Source organism: Equus asinus, chromosome 21, assembly GCF_041296235.1.
Source record: "Equus asinus isolate D_3611 breed Donkey chromosome 21, EquAss-T2T_v2, whole genome shotgun sequence".
NCBI classification, from domain to species: Eukaryota; Metazoa; Chordata; class Mammalia; order Perissodactyla; family Equidae; genus Equus; species Equus asinus.
Window position 1 is genome coordinate 58,510,065 of NC_091810.1, and position 24,321 is coordinate 58,534,385.

Consider the following 24,321-nt stretch of genomic DNA (forward strand, 5'->3'; position numbering starts at 1 on the left):
GCTCTTTTCAAGATTTCTTGTGAGGCAGGTCTAGTGGTTATGAATTCCCTCAAGCTTTGGTTTGTCTGGGAGAGCCTATCTTTCTCCTACATATTTGAAAGATAATTTTGCTGGATAGAGTATTTTTGGCTGACAATTTTTATCTTTCAATATTTCGAATATATCATTTGATTCTCTCCTGGCCTGCAGAGTTTCTGCTGAGCAATCTGCTCATAGCCTAATGGGGGTTCTTTGGTAGGTTATTGTTTTTATCTCTCTGGCCACCCTTAATATTCTTTCTTTGTCACTGACTTTTGACAACTTTAATATAGTGTGCCTTGGAGAAGGTCTTTTTGCACTGAGATAATTAGATGTTCTATTAGCTTCATGTACTTGTATATCCAGTTCCTTCTCCAGGGTTGGAAAGTTCTCAGTTATTATTTCTTTAAATAAGCTCTCTGTTCCATTCTCCCCCTCTTCTCCTGCAATACCCATTATGCCTTTGTTGCTTTTCCCAATTGAGTCAGATATTTTTCATAGAATTTCTCCATTTTTAAAAAATCTTAGTTCTCTCTTCTTCCACCTAAGTCATTTCTAGATTTCTATCTTCGAGCTCACTAGTTCTCTCTTCCATATGGTCTCCTCTACTTCCAATGCTTTCTACTTTATTCTTCCTCTCTTTTATTGATTTCTTCAGCTCTAGAGTTTGTTTGGTTCTTTTTTAGAGTTTCAATCTCTTTGGTCAAGTAATCCTTCTGTTCATTAATTTTATTCCGGATCTCACTGAGCTGTCTTCCTGAGTTTTCTTGTAGCTCACTGAGCTTCTTCATGACGGCTATTTTGAATTCTCTATCAGTTAGATCACAATCTTCGATGACTTCAAGTTTGGTTTCTCAAAAATTGTCATTGTTTTTTGTGATATCAAGTTACTATAGTTTCTCATGGTGCTTGATGAATTGTTCCTCTGCCAGTGCACTTATAATAGCAAACACCTTTCTTATTTAGGTAAGGCTTTGTTTACTTTGATTCTGAGCTGCTTCTGGTTGTATTTAAGAGCCTGCACTTTCCACCCTCCACTGCCTCTGTCAAAGGTATCATCAGTGCCTTTGTTGTGCTTCACATGCCTCCAAGGTTGCTGATGCCTTACTGCTATAGTGTCGCTGCAATTGTGGGCATCGCCACTGGGGTCACCAGACTGGCAGGAACCTCTGCTGCTTCTGGGCTGCCTGGGTCACAGGTTTCCCCACTGTGGTAGGGAGAGGGGGAGGTTATGGCAGGAGCCAGAGTCACAGGCACCTCCACTATGTCCAGCTTTGGTGGGTCTGCAGGCACTGCTGCTATGAGTGCCACTGCAGCTAGGGGAACCATGGCTGTGGGCTCCACTGTTGTTACCAGGCTTACTGTAGCCTCAGCCACTGATGCTGCTGTGCCCTGCCTACACAGCTGCTCCTGGGTATTCTGGGGGTGCTGGCATCACCACTGCTGGGAGCATTGGGTTCATGGGTGTCACCACCACTGCTGGGGGTGCTGGGGTAGCAGATGCCACTGACATTGACAGTGCCACAGCAGGAGGGGTTCCTAGGGTCACGAGTGCCACCACAGTTCCTGGAGTCTCTAGTCTTGGGTGCCAGAGTGGTTCCTGGAACCTTAGGTCACAGGCACTGCCATTGCTACCAGCAGCACTGGGGTCGTGGATGAAGCCCCCACTGCTGAGAGGGCCAGGGTCACAGGCACCACCGCTGGGGAAGGGGGAGGTGAGTGGGTCACAGGTACTGCTGTAGTTCCTGGAGCCTCCAGTCTCAGGAGCTGCCATCACTGCTTCTCTGGTTCCATTGCCCCCACAAGGTACAGTCCACCCACCTTCAGATGTATAGACATATGGATCTCTCAGGCATTCTGGTGTGCTGTGCGGAGTCCTTTGTTTGTCTAGGACTTTGTAGTTCTTAATGTCCTACTGGTTGTAACTTAGAGGGGAGAGACAGGGAGCAACTCACTCTACCATGATGCTGATGTCACTACCCTCTTTTTCCATTTATGTTGATGTATAGGGGAAGCAACAACAGGCAACTCTGGGAGCAGAAGCAAAATGGGGAACAGATTCAGTAGCTGTTTCTTGGTCCAAGAGCGCCCTTTTCTGTTGGTCAATAATATAAAATTTCTTTAATAAGCAATGTCCAGCTAGTGGGTGGGGGGAGTTATCCATTTTCTTAGGAATCTTTGACTTGCTGTTGTATCTGATGGGTTGTCATCTTCAGCTTCTTGTTCCCTTTTTCCTATCACCCACAAAGCGTGCCTGGGACACCACTCCCTTTCTAGACGACTTCGTATCTCTCAGAAGTGACGTCTCTGGTCCCACTCACCTTCTAAACTCCTTCCTTTTGACCTCCCACTAGCCACTGCTCTGATCCACCAGGTCTCATACCTGTTTGCAGCATTTTGCCACTATGGATGAGACCACAAGCAGTTTGGTTTAACCAGAGTCCCAACTGAGACAAGGTCTATGACAGAAGAAAAACCTGGAAGATTTGCAGGAAGTAGATCACAGAGGACTTCCTATGGAGGCTTTTGCAATGATTTGAGCAAGCAATAAGGGATCTAAAGTAAAACAGGAGAGATGAAGAGAAAGGAATTGCTTTAAGAGAGATTTAGAAGGAAGAACCAAGATCACTTGGTGACTGATTTGAGGTGGGAAGGAGGGAAGATATCTGAGCTTTGGGTTTGGGTTCCTGAATGAATGGATGGATGGTGGTGCTAATTCACTGAAAGAGGAACTCTGGAGGATGAGGTTTGGGGAAGGGCAAGGGAAGACAAGTGGAATCTGAAGTACCCTTGTGAGAATGCCAAGGAATGTTCTGGCTGGAGACACAGATCTGGGTGTTGTTGGTATATAAGTAGGAGTTGATGCCCAAGAATACATGAAATCATCCAACAAGGGAGGATAGACTGAGAGGGAAAGAGAGATGAGGACAGAGATTTGGGGCCTAGCAACAATTAAGGAGTAGACAGAGCGGAAGTATCACTGAAGAAGAAGAATGAATTACAGATCAGGAAAGCAGGAGAAAAGCTGGAGACAATGGCTATCAAAAAGAAGACAGGCTAAGAATAATTACTACAATGGATTAAGACAAAATATTAAATGTATCATATTAATACTAAAAATAAAAATCTAGTTGCTATAAGAGGATGTTCGGGAACCAACTCATTATTTTGAAAACTGGTGAATAAAGAGGAAAGAATCCATCTATTCTGCCTTGCCTATATAAACAATACCAACTGGATAACTGGATGGGGGATGTTTCTCAGATAGAAGAATCCCAGATAATAAATGAAGAATAACAAAATTATATCCTGAGTGAAGTAATGGAGCCAGTTCAGCATCAAAAGAAAAAGAGAGAAAACGAGGCATTATGTGCCTCCTGATGGAAGAATATAACACCATGTATGAAGATGTCTTACATAAAAAGGAAAATGATCACATATGCATCTGATCAAGTCTCCAGGTCAGTGGTTCTCAACCAGTGGCAATTTTTCTCAGAGTGTGGGAGAGACATGGCTGAAGAGTCAGGGTGTGGGAGAGAGGATGGACAGTGGGGTCACATTACGGGATGGGAGAAATGTGGGTCAGGGTATGGAGGAGGGCTTCAAAAGGGGAAAGTCATAATTTTTATTGGACATATCCCAGACTCAGTGTTATCCTGCCTCCCGGGATAAAAGACAGGAAAAGAGAGATGGTTTCCAGCTCTGGGCACAAGGGCCCAGGGATACAAGTAGCCCATTTATGTTCAGGAAGATGTGCTAAGGCGGACTTCAAGGTGGTCCCACGCAGGGCTGCAACGCTGCAAGGAGTCAGGTGGGCAGACAGGGCCGCTTGGAACAAGGAAGAAGATCCCTACTGTCCAGGGCCCCATCTCCAAGTAGATCAGTGAGTCTGGGCAGGCAGGGTTAACAGGGGCACCTGGGCCTGTAGAATTCACTGCAGAGGCCCCCGGGTCTGGGACAGGATTCTCTGCTCGAGCTTGGCGTACTGTGGGAGGAGGGCCTCGTAGACCTGGGGGGTGGAAAGAACAGTTTAGAATGGGGAGGGGGAGGTGTCTCTTGCACATTTTTGCAACTTTCAATTTTAAAATTTTACATCCCATTTACTTGCAACTTAATTTTTTTGCTAGGCAAAAAAAGAAAAGAAGTGTCAATTCACAAAAGACAAAATGCTAGTAGTCCTCAAACCTATAGTTTAAGATATTTTTTAATGCAAATTATGACAAGAAGCAAATTTTTGTTACCAAATCTACAAAATTAAAAAAAATTCTGATGAAGGTACTTGGAAATGGCTGTCTTATTGCACAGCTGGTGGAAGTTGGTGGTGCAACCCTTTTGGAAATAAACTTGACTTTACATCTGTATTAAGAGGCTTGAAAAATTCCCATTGCCTTTGACCTAATTATGCTACTACTGCAAAGCTCTCCTAAGGAAATAATCCTAAATGTAGGGTGCTAGGCCAACCAAGGGCCTTCTTAGACACCACTAAACACTGAGACTCATAAGACTACCATGGGCCACACCTTGGCCCTCAAAAGGATACACTGGCGAAACATACCTGTTGGCACAGTAGCTGCAGGCGCTCCTCTTCAATGGGAGACCATGTAGTGGTCCCTATAGCAGTTTGCACAGGTGTCCAGGAAAGGGTCTCTTCATCTCCCTGCCTTCTCCCCTCCCCGCCCCCCAGGTTATAGCTCAGGTACAAGGAGACGAAATCCAGATTGAACAGGTGCAAGAACCACCTTGGCTTTGAAACTTTGTGTCTCACAGGTCTATCTCTTGTAACAACTCCATAAGCAAGAGACATGCCCATGAGACGTCACTGCACTCAGGAAAGCACTAAGTATGACTTCCCATCAGGTATTTATGGTTTTCCTACTCCAGCTGCAGTTTCCCAATTAAAGGCCATTTTTACATAAGTAATGTTGCCTGTGACATTCTTTATTAATTTTATGACATGTAATTAATTTTATTAATTTATTATCCATTTTTAATAAGTCCCAAAGGAAACCTAGTTTAAAAAGTTAACCAAAGGACAGCTAATCTTCGACAAAGGAGCTGAGGGCATACAATGGAGAAAAGAAAGTCTTTTCAACAAATGGTGCTGGGAAAACTGGAAAGCCACATGTAAAAGAATGAAAATTGACCATTCTTTCTCACCATTCACCAAAATAAACTCAAAATAGATCAAAGACCTAAAGGTGACACCTGAAACCATAAGGCTTCTAGAAGAAAATGTAGGCAGTACACTCTTTGACATCAGTATTAAAAGGATATTTTCAGACACCACGTCTTCTCAGACAAGGGAAACAATAGAATAAACAAATGGGACTTCATCAGACTAAAGAGCTTCTTCAAGGCAAATGAAAACAGGATTGAAACAAAAAAACAACCCACTAACTGGGAAAAAATATTTGCAAGTCATACATCTGACAAAGGCTTAATATCCATAATATATAAAGAACTCACACAACTCAACAACAAAAAATCAAACAACCCGATCAAAAAATGGGCAGGAGACATGAACAGGCATTTCTCCAAAGAAGATATACGAATGGCCAATAGGCACATGAAAAGATGTTCATCATTGCTGATCATAAGGGAAATGCAAATCAAAACTACACTAAGATATCACCTTACTCCCATTAGAATGACATAAATACCTAAAACTAATAGTAACAAATGTTGGAGAGGTTGTGGAGAAAAAGGAACCCTCATACACTGCTGGTGGGAATGCAAACTGGCACAGCCACTATGGAAAACAGTATGGAGATTCCTCAAAAAATTAAAAATAGAACTACCATATGATCCAGCCATTTCACTACTGGGTATCTATCCAAAGAGCTTGAAGTCAGCAATTCCAAAAGTCCTATGCACCCCAATGTTCACTGCAGCATTATTTACAATAGCCAAGACGTGGAAACAACCTAAGTGCCCATCAACAGATGACTGGATAAAGAAGATGCGGTATATATATACAATGGAATACTACTCAGCTGTAAAAAAGAACAAAATCGTCCCATTTGCAACAACATGGATGGACCTCGAGGGAATTATGTTAAGTGAAATAAGCCAGATAGAGAAGGACAATCTCTGTATGACTCCACTCATATGAGGAATTTAAAAATGTAGACAAAGAGAACAGATTAGTGGCTACCAGGGGAAAGGTGGGGTGGGGGTGGGCACAAAGGGTGAAGGGGTGCACCTACGACACGACTGACAAACAATAATGTACAACTGAAATTTCACGAGATTGTAACTTATCATTAACTCAATAAAAATTAAAAAAAAAAAGTTAAGCAAAGGTCAAATTCTCATGCAGAATAGGAAAAGGTTTTGTTAACCCTTTACCCACACGGGGTTAATTATAATAATTGAAAAACTGGAAGCAACCATTCTCAAATGGTCAAGTAAATTATGTTTCATTTGCCAGATCAAATATTACAGTCATAAAAAATAATGTGTATATGCATTTTTAAGATTGTAAATACTTATGTTGTAATGCAGAATTTTAAAAGAAACGGGATAAAAAATTATATATGCAGTGTGCTGTGTAATAAACCAAAACCAACAAGGGACAAAAGACCAGAAAGAAATACAACCTCACATTCTTATCCTTCATTCCTTTTTTTTTAAAGCTGTTTTTGCCTGTGGCTCTGTAGAAATGTAGGTACACTTCAGGTGAGCACATGTTGTCTTACAGACAAGATACACTTGAGACCGAGGGACTCAGATTTCCTTGGGACTCATAAACATCACTAGCAGCTCATGGCAATCCCATTGCTTCTTAATTTGGCTTAATTAGCTCCAACATCAAATACTTTAGTAACTGATTATGCAACTAGGGCCACTCTTGGTGCAGCTGGAGCAGCTCTGTGAATGTCGTCAGAGGATGGAAGGGGTTTTGATTTTCTTCTCCAAGGAGGAAATTCCAACATTTAGCTGAGCTGAGAAAGAAAACACTCTTGCTGTTTTGAGTTTCCCCTTCAGCACAGCACTGCTGTAGCTGCCATAGACAGAAAGCAGAGATGCTGCCCTGCTGTGAAGAGTTTACAGTCCAGTCCTCAAATAGGTCACTTACGCCAAAAATGACAGAGTGTCACTGCTTGCAAACTGGTGTTGAGAAGGATTCCAAGGTTATACTTGGATATAATGGTAAAGAGTTCCATGAGCTGTGAGTGACTTTGGTCATGGGCAAGCCAGGGACAGTGGCGGTACATACACTGAGTATTTGCTATCTGTAATGTGGCAGATGCAGCCATTTGTTGCCCTAAAGCTCTCCCCAACTACCTTCTTCCTTGCTGGTCACCTTCCAGAAAGGACGAAAGAGCCAGACCCTACCACAGCCTTTCTTACAGCCAAGGCTGACCAGATGACCAAGTGGTCGTCTGTGGGGGAGCTGAGGGTACAGACCCATCTGTCTCTCCCTGATGAGCAAGAAGTGTGTGAGGAGAGACTCTGCCAAGGCCATGCTCTGACTCCCACCAGTGAAGACAGTTGTGGGGAGACACGATGTCTGGAGCCGCTGCAGACATCCTGTGATCATTCTGGAAACATCTAGAGCTGCACTCTCCAATATGGCAGCCGCAAGCTACATATGCCTTTGAGCACTTGACACGTGACTAGTGCTATAGCACAAAATGCACACCAGATTTCAAAAGCTTCATACAAAAAAAAGAATGTAAAACATCACATTAGCAATTTTTCGTATTGATTACATGTTGAAATGACAATATTTTGCACATACTGAATGAAATAAAATACATTATTAAAATTAGTCATTTATTTTTACCTTTTCAAAAAATGAGACAACTGAAAAATTTAAAATGGCACATGTGGCTCTCCTGATGTTCCCACTGTCCACTGCTGATCTGGAGAACTTCAGGGACATGACCCAGAGCCCTGACATTGTTAAACCACTGAACCAACACCAGCAACTACCTTCAGCCTTCCTGTTACATAATAAAGCCATTATAGTCAAGGATTCTTTTTAAGCCTCACAATTAGGTTAAAAGAAGGCAGGAGAGATGTTGTCCCCACCTCACAGATGAAGAAACAGAGGTTCAGAGATGAGGAGTGCTGCTCAAGGTCACATGAATGTCACATCGTGAGGGAGAGGCAGAATAAGAATCAGAACCCAAAGACCTTTTATCTCAATGTAGGATCTTTCCACTGCATTGAGCTGCATCAAACATAAGGACACACAACAGAAAATAATAGAAGCTTGGGCATACCTACATGTGGGTTATCTGGTCACCTGGAAAGCATGAGCTTCTGCTCCAAGATATGCTGGGAGATAATTCTCCATGGTGTTTCTATACCTCTGGTGACAGCTTTAGTTCCAGACTATCTTTTTAAGGATGTTTTTATAGCAAACAGTCTTGGAAGACAGAGAGAGTGTTGCCCTCTGGGGCAGAGAGAAAATTTGTTTGCTGACCAGGATAATAAAGATAATATCTCCTTTGGGGGCAAAAGTTGGGCAGGTTTGCAGCTCCTTTATAAGGCTGGGGGTTTCCTAAGCCCGGGGTCCCTCAGTTGTGACACAGACATAGCGTGTGCACATATCTACCTGGGCCCACTCCACATCATCCCATGCACTTCAGGGCCAAGGAAAACCGATGCAAGCATGAAGCTCATGCTGCCTGCTGTACTGTGAGTAATAAAGCGCTCTGTCTGTGCTGCCTCTGCGCCTGGGCTGCAAGAACCTTCCACAAACAGGAAGAGTGGTGTAGTGGATGTGTGGCATACCACCCAGACTGCCTTTCAGAAAGGAAGAACTTATTCTCCCAGCCCTCAGCTGACAGCCCTCTTTGGGGATTGTTTCAGCTAAAGGAGAGCTGCCTTACCCCATCCTGATGTGACCTGCATACAATGACTGATTGACATGGTACCCCATGGTGTAAAGGCCTGGCCCCCTCACCCAACAGGGTAAAACTCTAAAGGGTCATCCCAGCTTAAGAACTTCCTGCAGGATGGGCTGAGGGCTCCAGTGAGATTACACTGCAGGTCACCTCCTCCTGTGCTCAGTCCTGCCTCCTCCTTTTTCCTTCCACATATGTAGATCCCAAAAGCGCCCTCTAATAAATCTCCTGCATCCTAATCCACATCTCAGAGGCTGCTTTCTGGGAAATCCAACCCGTAATAAGTAGGATCTGACATCATAGGTACTTCCTGGCCCGAGTGACTGAACAACTGTCTTGGATCCAGACTTCCAATCTGAGTGCTAGAAACCCAGCACGTCTTGTGCTTAGGTGAAGAGTGTTTCAGTGGCTTCTGTAACTGGGTGAAATGGAAGGGCCCACCCTGAGGCATTCGGAGCAATGAAGATATGCCCAGCAATCTATCTGACCCCTGGGGCTATAAAATCAGCAGGACCTGTGAATCTCAGTTGACAACCTGGCTTCTTTTCCTCTGCTTCCTTGACAATTAAAAAAAAAAGTAGAATTTCCCCTTTAGTTGAGCACATCAACTTCAAGGTAGGTAACAAAGAAAAACTTACCTTTTGGAAAAAAGAACCTAGTTGGTTTTCACAATGCAAATGCTATGACTAAATTCTGATGGTCTCTTACCTGAGAAGCTCCTGGGGTTGGGGTAGCAGCTAATCTGGGATTTGGGGCTAACTTCACAACCTCTGAAAAGGGGACATCTGTTTCACCTGCAAGGCCTAGAAGGAAAGGCTCATTTCATATCAGTGCACATTATGCAGGACATTAACTGGAAACAGCATTTTATCTCTGGGGCGACATAATGTTCTAAAAGTGGACCATGGTGATGGCTGCACAACTCAGTAAATTTACTAAAAATTACTGAATTGCACACATAAAATTGGGTGATTTTTATGTCACATAAATTGTGCCTCAATAAAACGTTAAAAAAAAAAAGACAGAGAAAGAAAAATTTCAAGTGCAAGCCTCGTCTGTCTCGCTTGCTGTGATAGTGCCTGTCACAGAACCAGAGGCTAACGCCTGACATCTGACAGAACGGGAGAGTCCGCCTGCCGCTCCTCCCTCACGTTGCTCCACTCGCCCTGTCACTCACCGCATTCAAGTCACCCTGGGATTCTTACAATTCCTTCTGCCTCAGAGCCTTTTCACTATGTAGAATGCTCTTCTCCCCTCCCTTCACATACCTATTCTATTCTCCTCAGATAAGCTGAAGCTAAGAATATCACTTGTTCAGGAGGCTCCCTAACCCTCCAGCCCTAAGTACCATCTGCTTTCCTCAGGGGACTTCTCACAATTTCTGGCCACAGATTGGTTTAAGGTCCCTTCCTTGCTGAGCCAGAAGCTCTGTGAGGCCAGGGACTGAGTCTCCAGCAGAGCCCTGGTGCCTAGCACACTGCCTACATAAAGGAAGCACTCAATAAACACCAAGCAAATGAGTGGCAGGGCTGGAAAAGAGGAAAGCTTGCCAGAGGTAGACAAGAAACAGTGAGGAATTTCCAGGCAATTTAAGGATTAGCATCAGATTGACAGGGAAATGCAACACCACCAAGAGTGAAGGAGGGCCCCCTGAAGATGTGGGGCCCAGTTTTCTAACTGAACGATGGAATATCCCAGTTCAGAGCTGTTGGATGAACGGCTGGGGTGAGGGGAGGGGTGGCCAGCAGAAGACCCAATCAAAAGACATAGTCCTCTCTTCACTCATCCACAGACTGGCTGCGTGTGAGATTTATCCCCAGATCTCCAAATAAAGTGGCTGACACGCCTCGGGGTGGGAACTGTTGTGCTAGGGCTTAGCCCAGGCTTTGGTTTTCTAAGGCAGAGCAGGGCAGTACCGCAGGCAACCTCTGACAACTAAATAGGCACAGAAAAGGGAAAATAAAAAAGAAACGCAGTGCAGCAGAGCAGTGGCGTCCCTAAAGGGTCATTGCTTTCCTGCTTCAGCAGAAGGAGGAATAGGAAGCAGATCCCAGGCTTCTCATGGGCAACACTGAAGGCTGGAAGATTATGGAACAGTGCTTCTGAAGTTCTGAGAAAAAGTATTTTGAACTTAGAGTCCTTTGCTCAGCCAAGGTAGCATTCTTTGGGAGGGTGGAACAAAGCCCTCACTGCACATATAAGGCCTCAGAAAATGATCACCTACTGAATTCTCTCTTAAAAACTTACTTAGGTTGTATATTCCAGCAAAACTAGCATAGAAATGAAGAAGGAGAAACAAACTGCAGGGACTCAAAAAAAGAAAGAAAGAAAATCTCATCGGTAAATGCAAATAAAAGCCAATATGATGTAAAGTTTAACTGAAAACGCAACAATCTTGCCCAATGATCTTGGAGGTGATCCAGGAGGTGGCAGTGAGGTGGGGTGAGGTGGAGAGGGTGGAGAGAGAGGGGAATAAAAGAGTAAGAGGTTAATTATTAAGAGAAGGCTATGGTCCTTAATTAATTCTCAATGTTGATAGAAAAATATAAGTTTAAATAAGTGTGTTAAAAAGTTAAGAGTAAACGCATGAAGAATGGAACTGCTAGAGGGAAAAGACAAAGCCCTGGATGTACACAGGCAGCCGAAGGAGCAGCCTGAACAGGCAGAGAACAGTAGGAGGAAGAACGACCTTGTGGGCATGTGCTGCTCCGGCCAGAACTCGCCTAGATGGGGGAGATTCCTGTGTTATCCGGAGTTTCAGCGAGGCCTCCTTGAGAGCAATGGGCCCCCCATGGAGCTGTCCAAGGTCCTGGACTGCTTGGCTCTGAAGCCTTCGCCTTTGTCTCAACTTCCTGTTCTTGCTGAAAAGATGGCTCTGGACGTCATCCATCTCTCCTGCCCACCAGCTGTCCAGACCCATGCCTGTGTGCCCTCAAGCACTCCCTGTGTCCTTTCAAAATGTCCCTGTGCTACGCCTCAGTCTGACCAGGCCTCATTCAATTAGGACCCTGTCTCTCTTTCCCCACTTTAAGCAGAGAATAAAGGAACAGAGGATTTGGGTTGGAGAAAAATAAAGCTAATGTCCCCAAGACTCCAATGGCCCTAAAGAATGGGAACATCCCAATCTCCCCTTTTAGCCTCCTCAGCCCAGCCAGTGCTCCAACCTCTTCCAGAGGCATCTGTCCCCCATCCATCGACCTACCATGAAATGCTCGGTATGCAGAGCCCACACAGGCTGAGTTGGCGGTGTCTATGACATACACTGGGGCACCAAACACATCTGCAAGCACCTGGAAAGAATAGAGTTTCCTCAGAGGGAACACGGACATTTTGGCATGCATTTTCCAGGCTCCTTCTTCGTATGTCTCCTGATGCCTTCCATTTCACCTCTACTGCCTTAAAGGAAATACACTTGGCCATGCCACCCCGGTGATAATAGGGTCAGGATGACCTGGGAGAAGTCTCTAGTGGAGGGCCACAGCTCTCCAACTTGTCCCTGCACTGTTTAACCATTTTATCACAGACAAGGAGGAAGACTTAGGAAGTATGTTTAGCAAAGGGTCAGAGTGGAGATGGCTGGGTATCAGACTAATATAACAAGCCCAAACAAACCCAAACTAACAAAGGCATGTTTTATGGGGATAAAAATAAACTTTTCCATTTAGGTTCCAAAAATGATTTGCATGAATTTAGAATGGAGGACCTGTACTAAGAGGAGGTCACATGGAAAAGATTTGGGAGTCTTAGTTGACCAGAGGTAGTGTAGTACTAGATGCCATTGATGCTCCATCTGGATCCCCTTCATTGAACCAGTGTGCGCCCCTCCCCCAGATGCTGTGAGTATTGCTGATGGCTCACAGATGCCCTTCCTCAAAAGAATTGCTCTTGGATGAACAGAGGCTGCCTCTCACATGAAGTTATTCTCACCTCTCCCCAGGGCAGCCAGTTGGCCCCCTTACTCAACGTGGAACCAAGCCTGTGGTATAGTTCATGTTCCAGATATCCCCATGGGATGGAACTGAAGCTGACTCCAGCTAAAACCACATCCTTGTTTTTCCTTCTTCCCCTGACCTACCTGCATCCATTTCTCCTGGCAGCACTCTCCAAGAAATCACTTGTATAAAAATTCCCATTTCAGGCTCTGCTTCTATAGAATCTTACCTAAGTCAGGTATACTACAAGTCAACAGCTGATGCAGTTACTCAAACAGCTAAGACAGCATGAGGCTATATCCAAAAATGCTCAGTACTCCAATAAAATACTGACAGCCTCACGATGTGATAGCCTCATTGTCAGACATCTGCAGGTTGACTCCACCTTTGGTCATATATTTCCAGCATAACAGAGGACTAGAAAGACAGTGACAAAGTCTAGAAACTCTATTACAAGAGAAACGGAAAATTAGAGATGTTTACATTGGAAGGGAGAAACCTTGAGGTAGACAAGAATGCTGGCATTAGATGTCAGAAGGTTTGCCATGTGGTAGGACAGGCACTTTCCTACCAGTGCTGGTATCAGAGAGTGGAGTTATACAGGGCAGTGGATTTCACCTAAGTATAAGAGAGAACCTGCTCACAGCGTGAGCTGTAAGGCAATAGAGCTGGCTTCCCGGGAGAGTGTGAGCTGTGAGCCCCCCATCTCTTCAGGAGTGGTAACATAGGCAATCCTTATTGCTGAGTGTCTGGCTCTTAGAAGTAATAGACGTGTAGGAGGCCCTAGTGCAGGGCCTGCTACAAGCACTTACCTGTAAGATGTCTCTGTTGTGAGATGCCCCTCCAGTGGCCAAAATCTTTGTCTTGGGCACTGCAAGAAAACAGAAAAAAACAGCTGTGACAAGTCTCCCAAGGCAGTAAAGGCTGTTTTCCAGAGTTCTTCAGCCACAGAGGGCTTGTGTTGGGCCAACGCCTCTTGCTTATCATTGGGACTGGGGGAGAGACTCAAAGCTGGCTCTGTCCATGCAGCCTTGTCACATGTAATCTTCTGTAAAGCTGCTGCCCCACCCACCTCTTACTGTCTTCACTTTTTATAAATCATTAAACAACAAAATCTCTCAACAAACCAGGAATAAAAGGGAATTTACTTAAATTGATAAAGGCCATATATCCAAAATTTACAATGAACATCATTCTGAAGAGAAACATTTAGAAGCATTCTCTTTAAGACTGGTGTTCCTCCCAGACCCTAAAAATGGCCTCCAAATGACCCCTGACTTCCGATATTCATACCTTCATGCAGTTCCCCTTCACATTCAATTGGGCTTACTCGATAGCAGTAGGATATTGTATAAATGATGGAGTGTGATTTCCAAGACTAGGTCATAAAAGACATTGAGGCTTCCGCCTTGCTCTGTTGTAGATCACTCTATCTTGGACCACTCACTTTGGGGGCAGCCAACTGCCATGTCATGAAGACACTCAAGTGGTCCTGTGGAGAGGCCTACAAGGTGAGGAACTGAGGCCTCTTGCTAATCGCCATGTGAACTGGCCCACCTTGGAAGCAGATCCTGCAGTCTTCGTCAAGCTTTCAGATGACATATTGACCTCAGTCTCAGGAGAGACCTCAGTCAGAACCACCGAACTTTGCTAATCCCAAATTCTTGACCCATAGAAACTGTGTAAGATAATAAATGTTCACTGTTGTTTTAAGCTGCTGAGTTTTGAGGTAATTTGTTACACAGCAATAGATAACTAATACTAGGAACAAAACAAAGAGTCATACTATTTAATACACTGTTACATAGTACTAGTTATACTAGTCAATGCTACAAGGTAACAAAAATAAGAAAATGTATAAAGACTGAAAGAAAAGATAAAACTTTACCATCATTTACAGACAATGAGCCATCTACTTAGAAAAATTAAAAATAGGCAAACTAATGAAAGTTTAATAAAGTTTCCAGACAGAAAATCAACTTACAATAATCAACAGCATTTCTAGCAATAATCGACTTGTAAATATGATAGAAAACAAGTTACCATTCACAACGGTAACCAGAAATGTAATGTAGCCAGGAAATACCTTAGCAAAAAATGTGAATTTGAATTCAAAGGTTTTTGAATTCAAAAAAATTCATTTTTTTCAAAGGAAGAAATTGAAACTGTTATTAAAATACAAAAAAGAATATCTAAATAAATTAAAAGATATTCCATAGTTTTGGATGAGTATGAATTAACATTATAAAAGTGTCAATTTTTTCAAATTAACTTATAAATTCAATGCAACCTAAATAAAAATTCCAACTGGATTTTTACAGTACTGAACCAACGTATTATAAAATATTTACAGAAAAATAAAGACCCATAAGCAGCTAAGACAATATTAAAAAAAGAAAAGTAGGAAGGGGTAAATTGCTATACTACATATTATTAATACATTGCTATGGGCTGAACTATGTCCCTCAAAAATTCATATGTTGCAGTTCTAACCCCTAGTACCTCAGAACATGACCGTATTTGGAGGTAAAGATAGATACCTCTTTAAAGAGGTAATTAACTTCAAATGAGGTCATTAGAGTGGGCTCTAATACCATATGGCTGGTGCTCTTCTAAGAAGAGTAAATTAGGACACACAGAGTGAAGACCATGTGAGGACACAGGGAGAAGACAGGCACCTACAAGCCAAGGACAGAGGCCTCAGGAGAAACCAACCCTGCTGATACCTTGATCTCAGACTCCCAGCCTCCATGAGTGTGAGAAAATAAGTTTCTGTTGTTTGATCCACCCGGTCTGTGGTACTTGGTTCGTCAGCCCTAGTAGACTAACACAGACATACTGCAAAGTCATAGCAATACAGGTTGTCCCAAGAACAGACAAATAAACCCACGGAGTGAAAAAGGGGGTGCAGAGAGAGACCCAGGTATATATAGGAACTTGATAAACAATAAAGAGGGCACCACAAGTAATGGGGGAAAACAGAACTGGGTCACCATGGGGGCAAAAATTAAACTGGATCCCAATTTACACCATTCACAAAGGGGGACTCAAGATGGATCAAAGTCCTAAACAGAGAAGTTACAGTAAGAATAGAAAATGTAAAACAAAATTGCTGTGACACTGGAATAGGGGAAAACCTCTCACATAATATCTCAAAGGCATAAAATTGAAGCTGAAAAATTGGTGAATTTAACTTAATCAAAATTCTGTTCAGTTGCTGACACTATAAATAAGGTTAACAGACAAACTGATAGAAAATGCTTACAACACAGAAAACTGACAAGGATCTAATATTCGAAGTGTGCAATAAACTCCTGCAAATCAATAAGAAATCCAATATGGGAAAATGGGAAAGGATATAAACAGCCAATTCACAAAGGAAAAAAACCAAAGTTACAAAGAGCTGTTCAAACTCATTATTAAAAAAAGAAACACAGATTAAACCAACACTGAGATACCAGTTTACACCCACCAGATAAGCAAAAGATTCAAAGGTGCTTGATGGTAAGTGTTGATGGGGATGTGGGAACCCTCACGTATTGCTGCTGAGAGTAACCTAATGACTTCAGGATCCTAAGACTCTCAGCCTCTTCTCTCCACCCCCTCACACTGAGCAGAAGCAGCATCTGACCTCAAGCTAAAGACCTACCCTCTAGTAAAAGTGAGCTACTAACTGGGGAGGACACCTGGAGGGCCTGAGAGAGAAGTAGAACTTGAAGTCACACTGAACTGCCATGGCAGACACGGAAAGACGCAGACTTGGAAGGTAACTCCGCCCATCAGATAAATAAGCTGGGTTCATCTTCCAACTAGAACAAAATCCTGCTGATTTTGGCATCTGGAGAGACTTTGTAGGAGGTCTCCAGCTTAAAAGCTTGTACAGTGCTCACAGGCCTCAAGTTACATCTCTCTGTTGTCTCCCATCTACTTAGGCAGCCTCTCCAAGCAGCCCTTCTGCTGGAGCAGGTGTGGGGAGGCCCACTGGGAGAAGAGACCTTGCACCTGAAAAGGACACCGAGAGTTGCTGTCTACACTAGGAGACCCAGTTATTCATTCAGCACTATGAACTCACAGCCAAGATAACTGAGAAAAACCAAGAGCATGAAAGAGAAGGATCAATGTAAACAAACAGAATAGCTAAGAAAAAGAAATCAGGGAACAAATTTGAAAAATTTTAAGATTTATCCTCAGATGTACAGAGTTCAATAAAACAAGAATAAACCATTATGAAAAAGAACCAAGACACAAGAAATAACAATCTATGATTACAAAGAATATATATAAATAAATGGAAAGGCTAAACAGTAGACTAAACTTGGCAAAATCTGACTAATAATCTGAAAGATACAATCCAGGAAATTCCCTACCACTTAAAGTGATAAACAAAGAGACAGAATTAAGTTAGAAGACATAGTGATCACTCTCCATTTAACATTTATTCATTCTACAAAGACTTAGGGAGAGTCCAGCTATATCCCGGAAGCAGTTTAAGCACTGGCAGGAGGTGGTTTAACAAGATAGCTGTGATGCTTGCTCTCAGACAGCTCATATTCTAGTTGGGGAGTGACAGACAATCAACACACAGATAAATTAACAAAACAGGACGTGATGGTGACAAGTTCCATGATGAAATAAAGCACAGTGAAATTAGGACCAGAGGGCCAACATCTGGTTTAATACAGAATTTCTCAACCTCGGTATACAATTGACACTTTGAGCCAGACAATTCTTTGTTGTGGAGGATTGTCCTGTGCATCGTAGGGTGTTTAACAGCATCCCTGGCCTCTACCCACCAGATGCCAGTAGCTCTCCCCACTTAGGACAACCAAAAACGTCTCCAAATACTATCAAATATCCTCTCGGGGGCAAAATTGCCCTTGTTGAAAACCACCAATCTATATGAACTCTAGCAAAAAGAACAGAGAAAATAGAGGGGAAGACATAATGTAATAAATTCCCCCAGATGAAAGAGGCCAATGAGTGCTCAGCACAATGAATGAATAAGGCCTATGCCTAGATATTAATCAAGAAATTTTAGAATTCTAAGGAGAAAGAGAAGATTCTAGAAGATTCTATGGAGAAAAAAAATCATTCTGATGGGCATCAGGCTTCTCATTGGCAACATTAAAAGTCAGAAAACAATGAACATTATTTTCAAAGTTCTGAAATAATATTTTTCAACTCAGATATTTTTATCTCTATAATTTCCTTTATAAGAGCCTTTAAGTGTGAAGGCAAAACAAAAATATTTTCATACAGTCAGAGGTCTTTCCTCTACACTCTCCCATCTCTACATGAAAGAATTAGCCAAGGATGTTCTGAGGTGAAAGATGAAATACAAATTCAAAAAAAGTTAGATGCATGACATAATAAAAAGTACTGATCAAAGGAACCAGCCAAATGTGTAATTTACATAATTATTGATGTTAAATGCACACAAATCAGTAACATTCTGGAACCAGAAAAAGGGAGGTGAAGAAAGGAGAGAAGAGAGGGAACGTAATGTGTTGTTCTGGTGGAAAATATAATTACTGAACAGGACACAAATTCTAAATGTTGATCAAAAACTATACATTTTAGTATCTATGTTAAAATTTTAAGGGTAATTACTAGAAAAAGAAGTAGAGCCTTTAGGCCCAGGTGTCAACAATGGAGATGCCTTCAGGGGTGAGGAGGACAGTGTAACTGAGTGGACCAGGCTAGTGTATGACAACAGAGGGTGACGTCGTGGCACCCAAGTGAGCAGGCCCTACCTAAAGGTATTTGATTTAAAAAATTGAACATCGTGCTAGACAAACACGAAAAATTCTAAAAATAGAATCTGTACTCAGATTGTCAGTTTACTACCAATGTTTGTTAAAAGGAAAAGAGATGAAATTAAGAAAAATCAGCCAAGGACATTTACAAGATTGTTCATAGCAGCATTATTCATAATAGTGACCTGGAAAGACCAAATGTGTATCACAGAAGGATGGATAAATAAGTCGTAGTATAATCTTGTGATGGAATACCATAGTGCTGTGGAGTTAAGAGCTAACAGCCACACTAATTCACATGATGGATTCATAAACATAACACTGTTATAGAAGCAAGTCACATAAGAACACATACAGTATAATTCCATATATCATGAAGTTCACATGCAGGCAAACAAAATGAGGTAATTTTAGGGATGCATACATAACTAGGAAAACCATAAAGAACCTCAGGAGAATGACAATACAAAAATCAGGAGAGAAATTACCTCTAGGGTCAGATGGGCCTGCAATTGAAGATGGGCTCGCAATTCTAAGGTCTGGCAAATGTTCTATTTCTTAACCAAAGTGCTCAAGAAACAGGTGTTTGACTTACTAGTATGTTTTACAATTAGCTGTATGATGCATAGACTCGACAGTATGCATGATATTTTTCACAATAAAAAATAATAAACATATAGTTCCACCTCCACTTAAAATGGAGATAGTCAAGAAAGAACATCCCTTATGCTCTAACAGTGAGAGAATGCTGAATCAACAAACAAACAAACATTCTTATTTAAAGTTATCAAAAAGCTGTGAATGCAAAGAATTCTAAATAAATTAAATCCGGGGATGAGATGAGCCCTATACTACCTGACTTACCCAGGTAGTGTAAGACAGGTGGAGTTAAGACTCTAGAGGCCAGGAAACTTTGGCATGAGAGACAGAAACCTCTCAAACATTTAGCAACTGTGTTTTGGCTAGTGCAGTGGACCTGAACCTGGAGGAGCCCCAAATGCAGACCAGTCCTGCCTACCCCTCCACGGCTGGCTACTGTGTAAGTGGCGATGCAGAGGCCAGGGGCAGGGCAGGAAAGCAGAGGGAGACCTCCGGAGTCTCACAGTGCTTAGATCTGTCTATTTCTGTATTGCATTACTCTTTCACAACAAAAAGGCAGTCCTTTACTACACGAGTATTTAAAAACAAATAAATGTTGTAAGCCCCTGCAGCTGCCTCCCAGCCTGCCCCATCTTCACCCTTGGCCTTTAAGAGAGTGTCTGGACTGGAAAAGGGGAAGGAATGTCAGCCCCCTAAGGAAACGATCGAGGACATGGGAGGATGTTCTAGTGTGATTCCACGTTGGAAAATCAAAGACATCCTCTGTGTCCAACTGTAGAGAAAGTCAGCTGGGCATGAAGTGAAGCACCACAAAGAAAATTTTTTTTTGAGGAAGATTAGCCCTGAGCTAACATCTGCTGCCAATCCTCCTCTTTTTGCTGAGGAAGACTGGCCCTGAGCTAACATCCACGGCCATCTTCCTCTACTTTGTATGTGGGACGCCTGCCACAGCATGGCTTGACAAGCAGTGTGTAGGTATGCACCCAGGATCCGAACAGGCAAATCCCTGGCTGCCAAAGCAGAACATGCGAACTTAACTGCTGCATCACCAGGCCAGTCCCTAAGAAGACTTTTGACGAACTTTTGGGTTTGTATGTACAAAGGAAATAGGACTATGGTTATGCAAAAATAAGCTCGTAAAGGAGACTGGATGAACTCCCAGATGGTACGAGTGGTTGGGGAGCGGAGATGGGATTATAAGTACATGTAGGTTTCTTCTCTTTATTTTCCAAACTTGATATCATAAGGTTTTACTGATTTTACAAATCAACACAAACAAAATGAAATATACATAGAAATACAAGCTGAGACGGACCATGGCTTTAGCCCAGCCCAGCTGGTGCATGTGTCTCATGGTGTCTAAACACTGAGAGAGCAATCACTCCTTACATAAAGCAGATGTAGCCTGGTGGTTAAGAACCCAGAGTCTGGAGCCAGACTGGCTTGGTTCAGAAGCTCTGCCAGCCTCAAGCAAGTGACTTAACACTTTGGGTCTTGGTTTCCTACTTTGTGAAGCAGCAGTAATACCAGTACCCATCTCAGAGGCACTGTTGTTAATAAGGATGAAGTGCTTAGGAACCAGGCTGGGCACACAATAGGCACTCAATAAATGTTGGCAGCTATTATTATCATGATCACCAGTCTTACTTCAAGCTGGCAAGACAGGTTTGATTCTGCCTTTAAGCTTGCTAAGAGGACAAGTAACTTTATGCTGTTTTGCATGAGAAATACTTTAGAGGCTGGGAATGATGACATAATCACATTGCCCCTCCGAGCCCAGGAGGGCCTCTCTGTTCTCACTGCCTCTGCCTACACAGGGGGCTGTCAGGGACAGCCGTCCCCTAGGGTGTCCCCTCCTGATGGCTGGAGGCCCCTTCATACCAGGCACTCAGGGCCGACCTCAGCACCATCCCTGCCCTGCACACCCAACTGCGTTTCTTGGAGAACTCTGAAGTCTTTGGAGACCTTTGGGGAATTTTTCTTGCGTGTTTTTTGTTTTTTTTGAGGAAGATCAGCCCTCAGCTAACATCTGCAGCCAATCCTCCTCTTTTTGCTGAGGAAGGCTGGCCCTGAGCTAACATCCGTGCCCATCTTCCTCTACCTTATATGTGGGACGCCTGCCACAGCATGGCTTGAAAGGCAGTGTGTAGGTCCGCACCCGGGATCTGAACCAGCGAACCCCAGGCCACCGAAGCAGAGTGTGCGAACTTAACTGCTGCACCACCAGGCCGGCCCCTGGGGAATTTTTTTACACTTTGAGTGGTGGGATGGAGAGGAATGAGAATTCTTATAAAGCTCATTTTATTTATTTAAAAATTTTTCTTGAGCACACACATCCTGAAAAACATACATACACATCGTAAGCTGACAGCTTGACAAATTTTCACAAACTAAACACCTGTGTAACCCAGGAAACAGAACATCGTCAGCACCCCAGAGGCCCTCTCAGGTCCCCTCCTGAAAGGCAACAGTTAACTGTCCTGACTTCCAACAACAGGAAATAGTTTCGTCTGTTCTTGAATTTGATGTACACGGAATCCTGCCATACGTACTTTTGTGTTTGGCTCAAAGTTACATTTGTAAGATACATCCATTTTGTTGCGAGTGGTAGGGGCTGGTTCGTTTTCATTTCTGTGTAGTATCAGGTTGCATGAACGCCCCACAATGCATTTATCCTATCTACTATCAGTGGGCCTTGGGCTGTTCCCAGTGTGGAGCTACTGGGCACAACGCCATGATGAGTGTTCTCTCGCACGTCTTTAGAGGACATGTATGCATACTTCTGTTATGCGTTCCCTGAGCAGTGAGATTGCTGGGTAAGTGTGCATGTAGTTTTAGTACCTGCTGCCTAACAGGTTTTCAAAAAGGTTTACCCAATGCGATTTTTTTTGGTGAGGAAGATTGGCCTGAGCTAACAGCTATAGCCAACCTTCCTCTATTTTGTATGTGGGAGGCTGCCTCAGCACGGCTTAACGAGTGGTGCATAGGTCAGCGCCCAGGATCCTAACCTGTGAAACCCAGGCCACCAAAGCAGAGTGTGTGAACTTAACCACTGCACCACTGGGCCGGCCCCCCTAATGCTCACTTTTGTAGTATCCTTTTCCTTGGTTGGTCCAAAGACATGAAACATACCCTATATAGAACCTGGGTGGTCCTGAAAGTATCATGAGGAGGCCCTCAAGCAAAGAGGCTTCAGGGGTTTCTACCTTCTCTAGTGACAACTGCTCTGGCCCAAAGGGACAAACACATCTTAGAAACCTGAACTCCAACCTCCCTGCAGACCCCCCAGACCATTCCAACATCATCTGTAAGAGGAACTCACGGACCTCCTAAAGCTGCCCATCCCAGAGCTCAAGCTCTTAGAAATCCCCTTCTCCCCCTAAGCACCTCCCGGCCCTGGTTCTGCCCCTCCATTCCAGACCTCTCAGCTTTGACAGTGGCTCTACATCCCCACTCTTCCCTGTCCACACTGAAATGTCCAGAACTCTATCCCCCAGGTAGATGGGGGCTGGCCAGGCCAGAAGGCCAAGGTCCAGTCATGGCCCCAGCCCAGACCTTTCCTACCGGCACTGCCCATGTCCTTAGACATGGCCAGAGCTTGGGACATTTAGTCTGCAGGTTGGAGGTTAGGGTTACAGACAGATCTCTAAGTCCTACAGTTCTTGGTCAGGAGATCAGGCTCCTGGGACAGAGCAGAGAAGCAGGAACAACCTGCTCCTGGGCTATGCTTGCCCACAAGTGACCCTTCAACTCACTTTCTCGCCTCATCACCAGGGGCCAGCCTCCATCTCCCTCCTGCACGGGGCCCCAGTAATGCAGCCTTAACGGATAATGCCCCACTAGGCCCAGCCTGAAGGATCTCACGCACCTCAAGATGTGAGGGCTCCCACCCCAGAACACAGCCCACCGGCAGCTCACTTACTGACTCGATACCCCAGGCCCTCGGCATGAATCCTCTTGGCCATGAACTGTCCTTCGATCAGTGCTCGAATCTCCACATCCCAGGGGAATGCTGACACCTGTCTCCAGAAGAAAGTGGGCACAGAGTGAAGAACTTTCATTGTCCATTCACGCATGTGTCTGTTGTGTGTATGTGTGTGTGTGCATTTGTGTGTGTGTTGTCTTTTTAAACAACAGCCCAGATTGGGAACTCATGACTCAGGCCTCTAATGGAGCTCATGCATAGCTGGGCTCTTGTCTGTCATACACACTCACATAAACACACAACTCACATACACATGCTCACAGCCTCACGTGTGGATCACTGTGGGGAGTCAGAGCATCAGAGAGCTCAGTCTCAGGCTGCTGAGGGTTCAAGTTCTGCCTTCAGCTATTCAGTTCTGCAACCTTGAATAAGTTACCTAAATCTTGCTGAACCTCATTTTCTTTGTTAAGAAAACTGAGGTGATAGTGGTACCTGTGTTTTAGGGTTATAATATTTGAATCAGACAACGGAGCCTAGTCTATGTCATGGATACTCACTCAGTGACAGCCAGGAGCTTATGCTGAGAACCCCCAACCATGGAGTGTCCTTCAGGCTGACAATGACGGGGATCAACTCTACCCTTGCCTGTTTCTCCAGCCCCTGAGACCAGTGATGGATGCTGTCACTCCCTCTCTCAAGAACTACTCCAACGTGACACACCTACTTTCATATCCTCAACCTGCTCCCTCTGCCTGGAAGTCTACCCACTCTTCCCATGGTGGGATCCTTCTCATCCTTCAAGTCTCGATCTCAAGGCCACCTCCTCAGGGGGGCCACATCTGGTAACCCCATCTAGGGCAAGTCCCCCAGCCCACCCCCCACTTCTTCTCTGGCGCTTTGTTCTTTCCCTTCCTAGCCACATCACACACTGTAATCGTATGTGTGTTCATTCACTTGTTCACTGCCCATCTCCCTCCTAGACAATGAGCTCCGTGGAGTGGGGACCACATGTGTCCCCAATGCCTGGCACCAATCATACATATCTGTTGATCAAAGGAACGAATGAACAAAACTACCTTCTCCTTGACAAACCTAGATGGGTTTATGTAAAAGAGAACAGGCATATCTTCTGTGACAACAGAAACCAAATTGATCCTCCATCAGAAGACCAAGATGAACCCCCTACACTTTATATAAAGCTTTCCATTTATAATCCAATATCTAATGTCATC

At 43.8% G+C, this 24,321-nt stretch overlaps 1 protein-coding gene across 3 annotated transcripts in view; it reads right to left on the bottom strand.

Annotated features, from left to right (window-relative positions):
- Positions 1 to 3,629: 3,629 nt before the first annotated feature.
- The window catches only part of XYLB (xylulokinase), a 57,968-nt gene continuing 37,276 nt past the window's right edge, over positions 3,630 to 24,321 (bottom strand). For all 3 annotated transcript variants that reach the window (XM_044754833.2, XM_044754832.2, XM_070492619.1), the window contains 5 exons: positions 23,087 to 23,183; positions 13,621 to 13,679; positions 12,079 to 12,166; positions 9,585 to 9,679; positions 3,630 to 4,027 (listed from right to left, as the gene is read on the bottom strand). In XM_044754833.2, the coding sequence (XP_044610768.1) occupies positions 3,950 to 4,027; positions 9,585 to 9,679; positions 12,079 to 12,166; positions 13,621 to 13,679; positions 23,087 to 23,183 (417 nt within the window). In that variant the 3' untranslated portion in view covers positions 3,630 to 3,949. The remainder of the gene's footprint in view (positions 4,028 to 9,584; positions 9,680 to 12,078; positions 12,167 to 13,620; positions 13,680 to 23,086; positions 23,184 to 24,321) is intronic.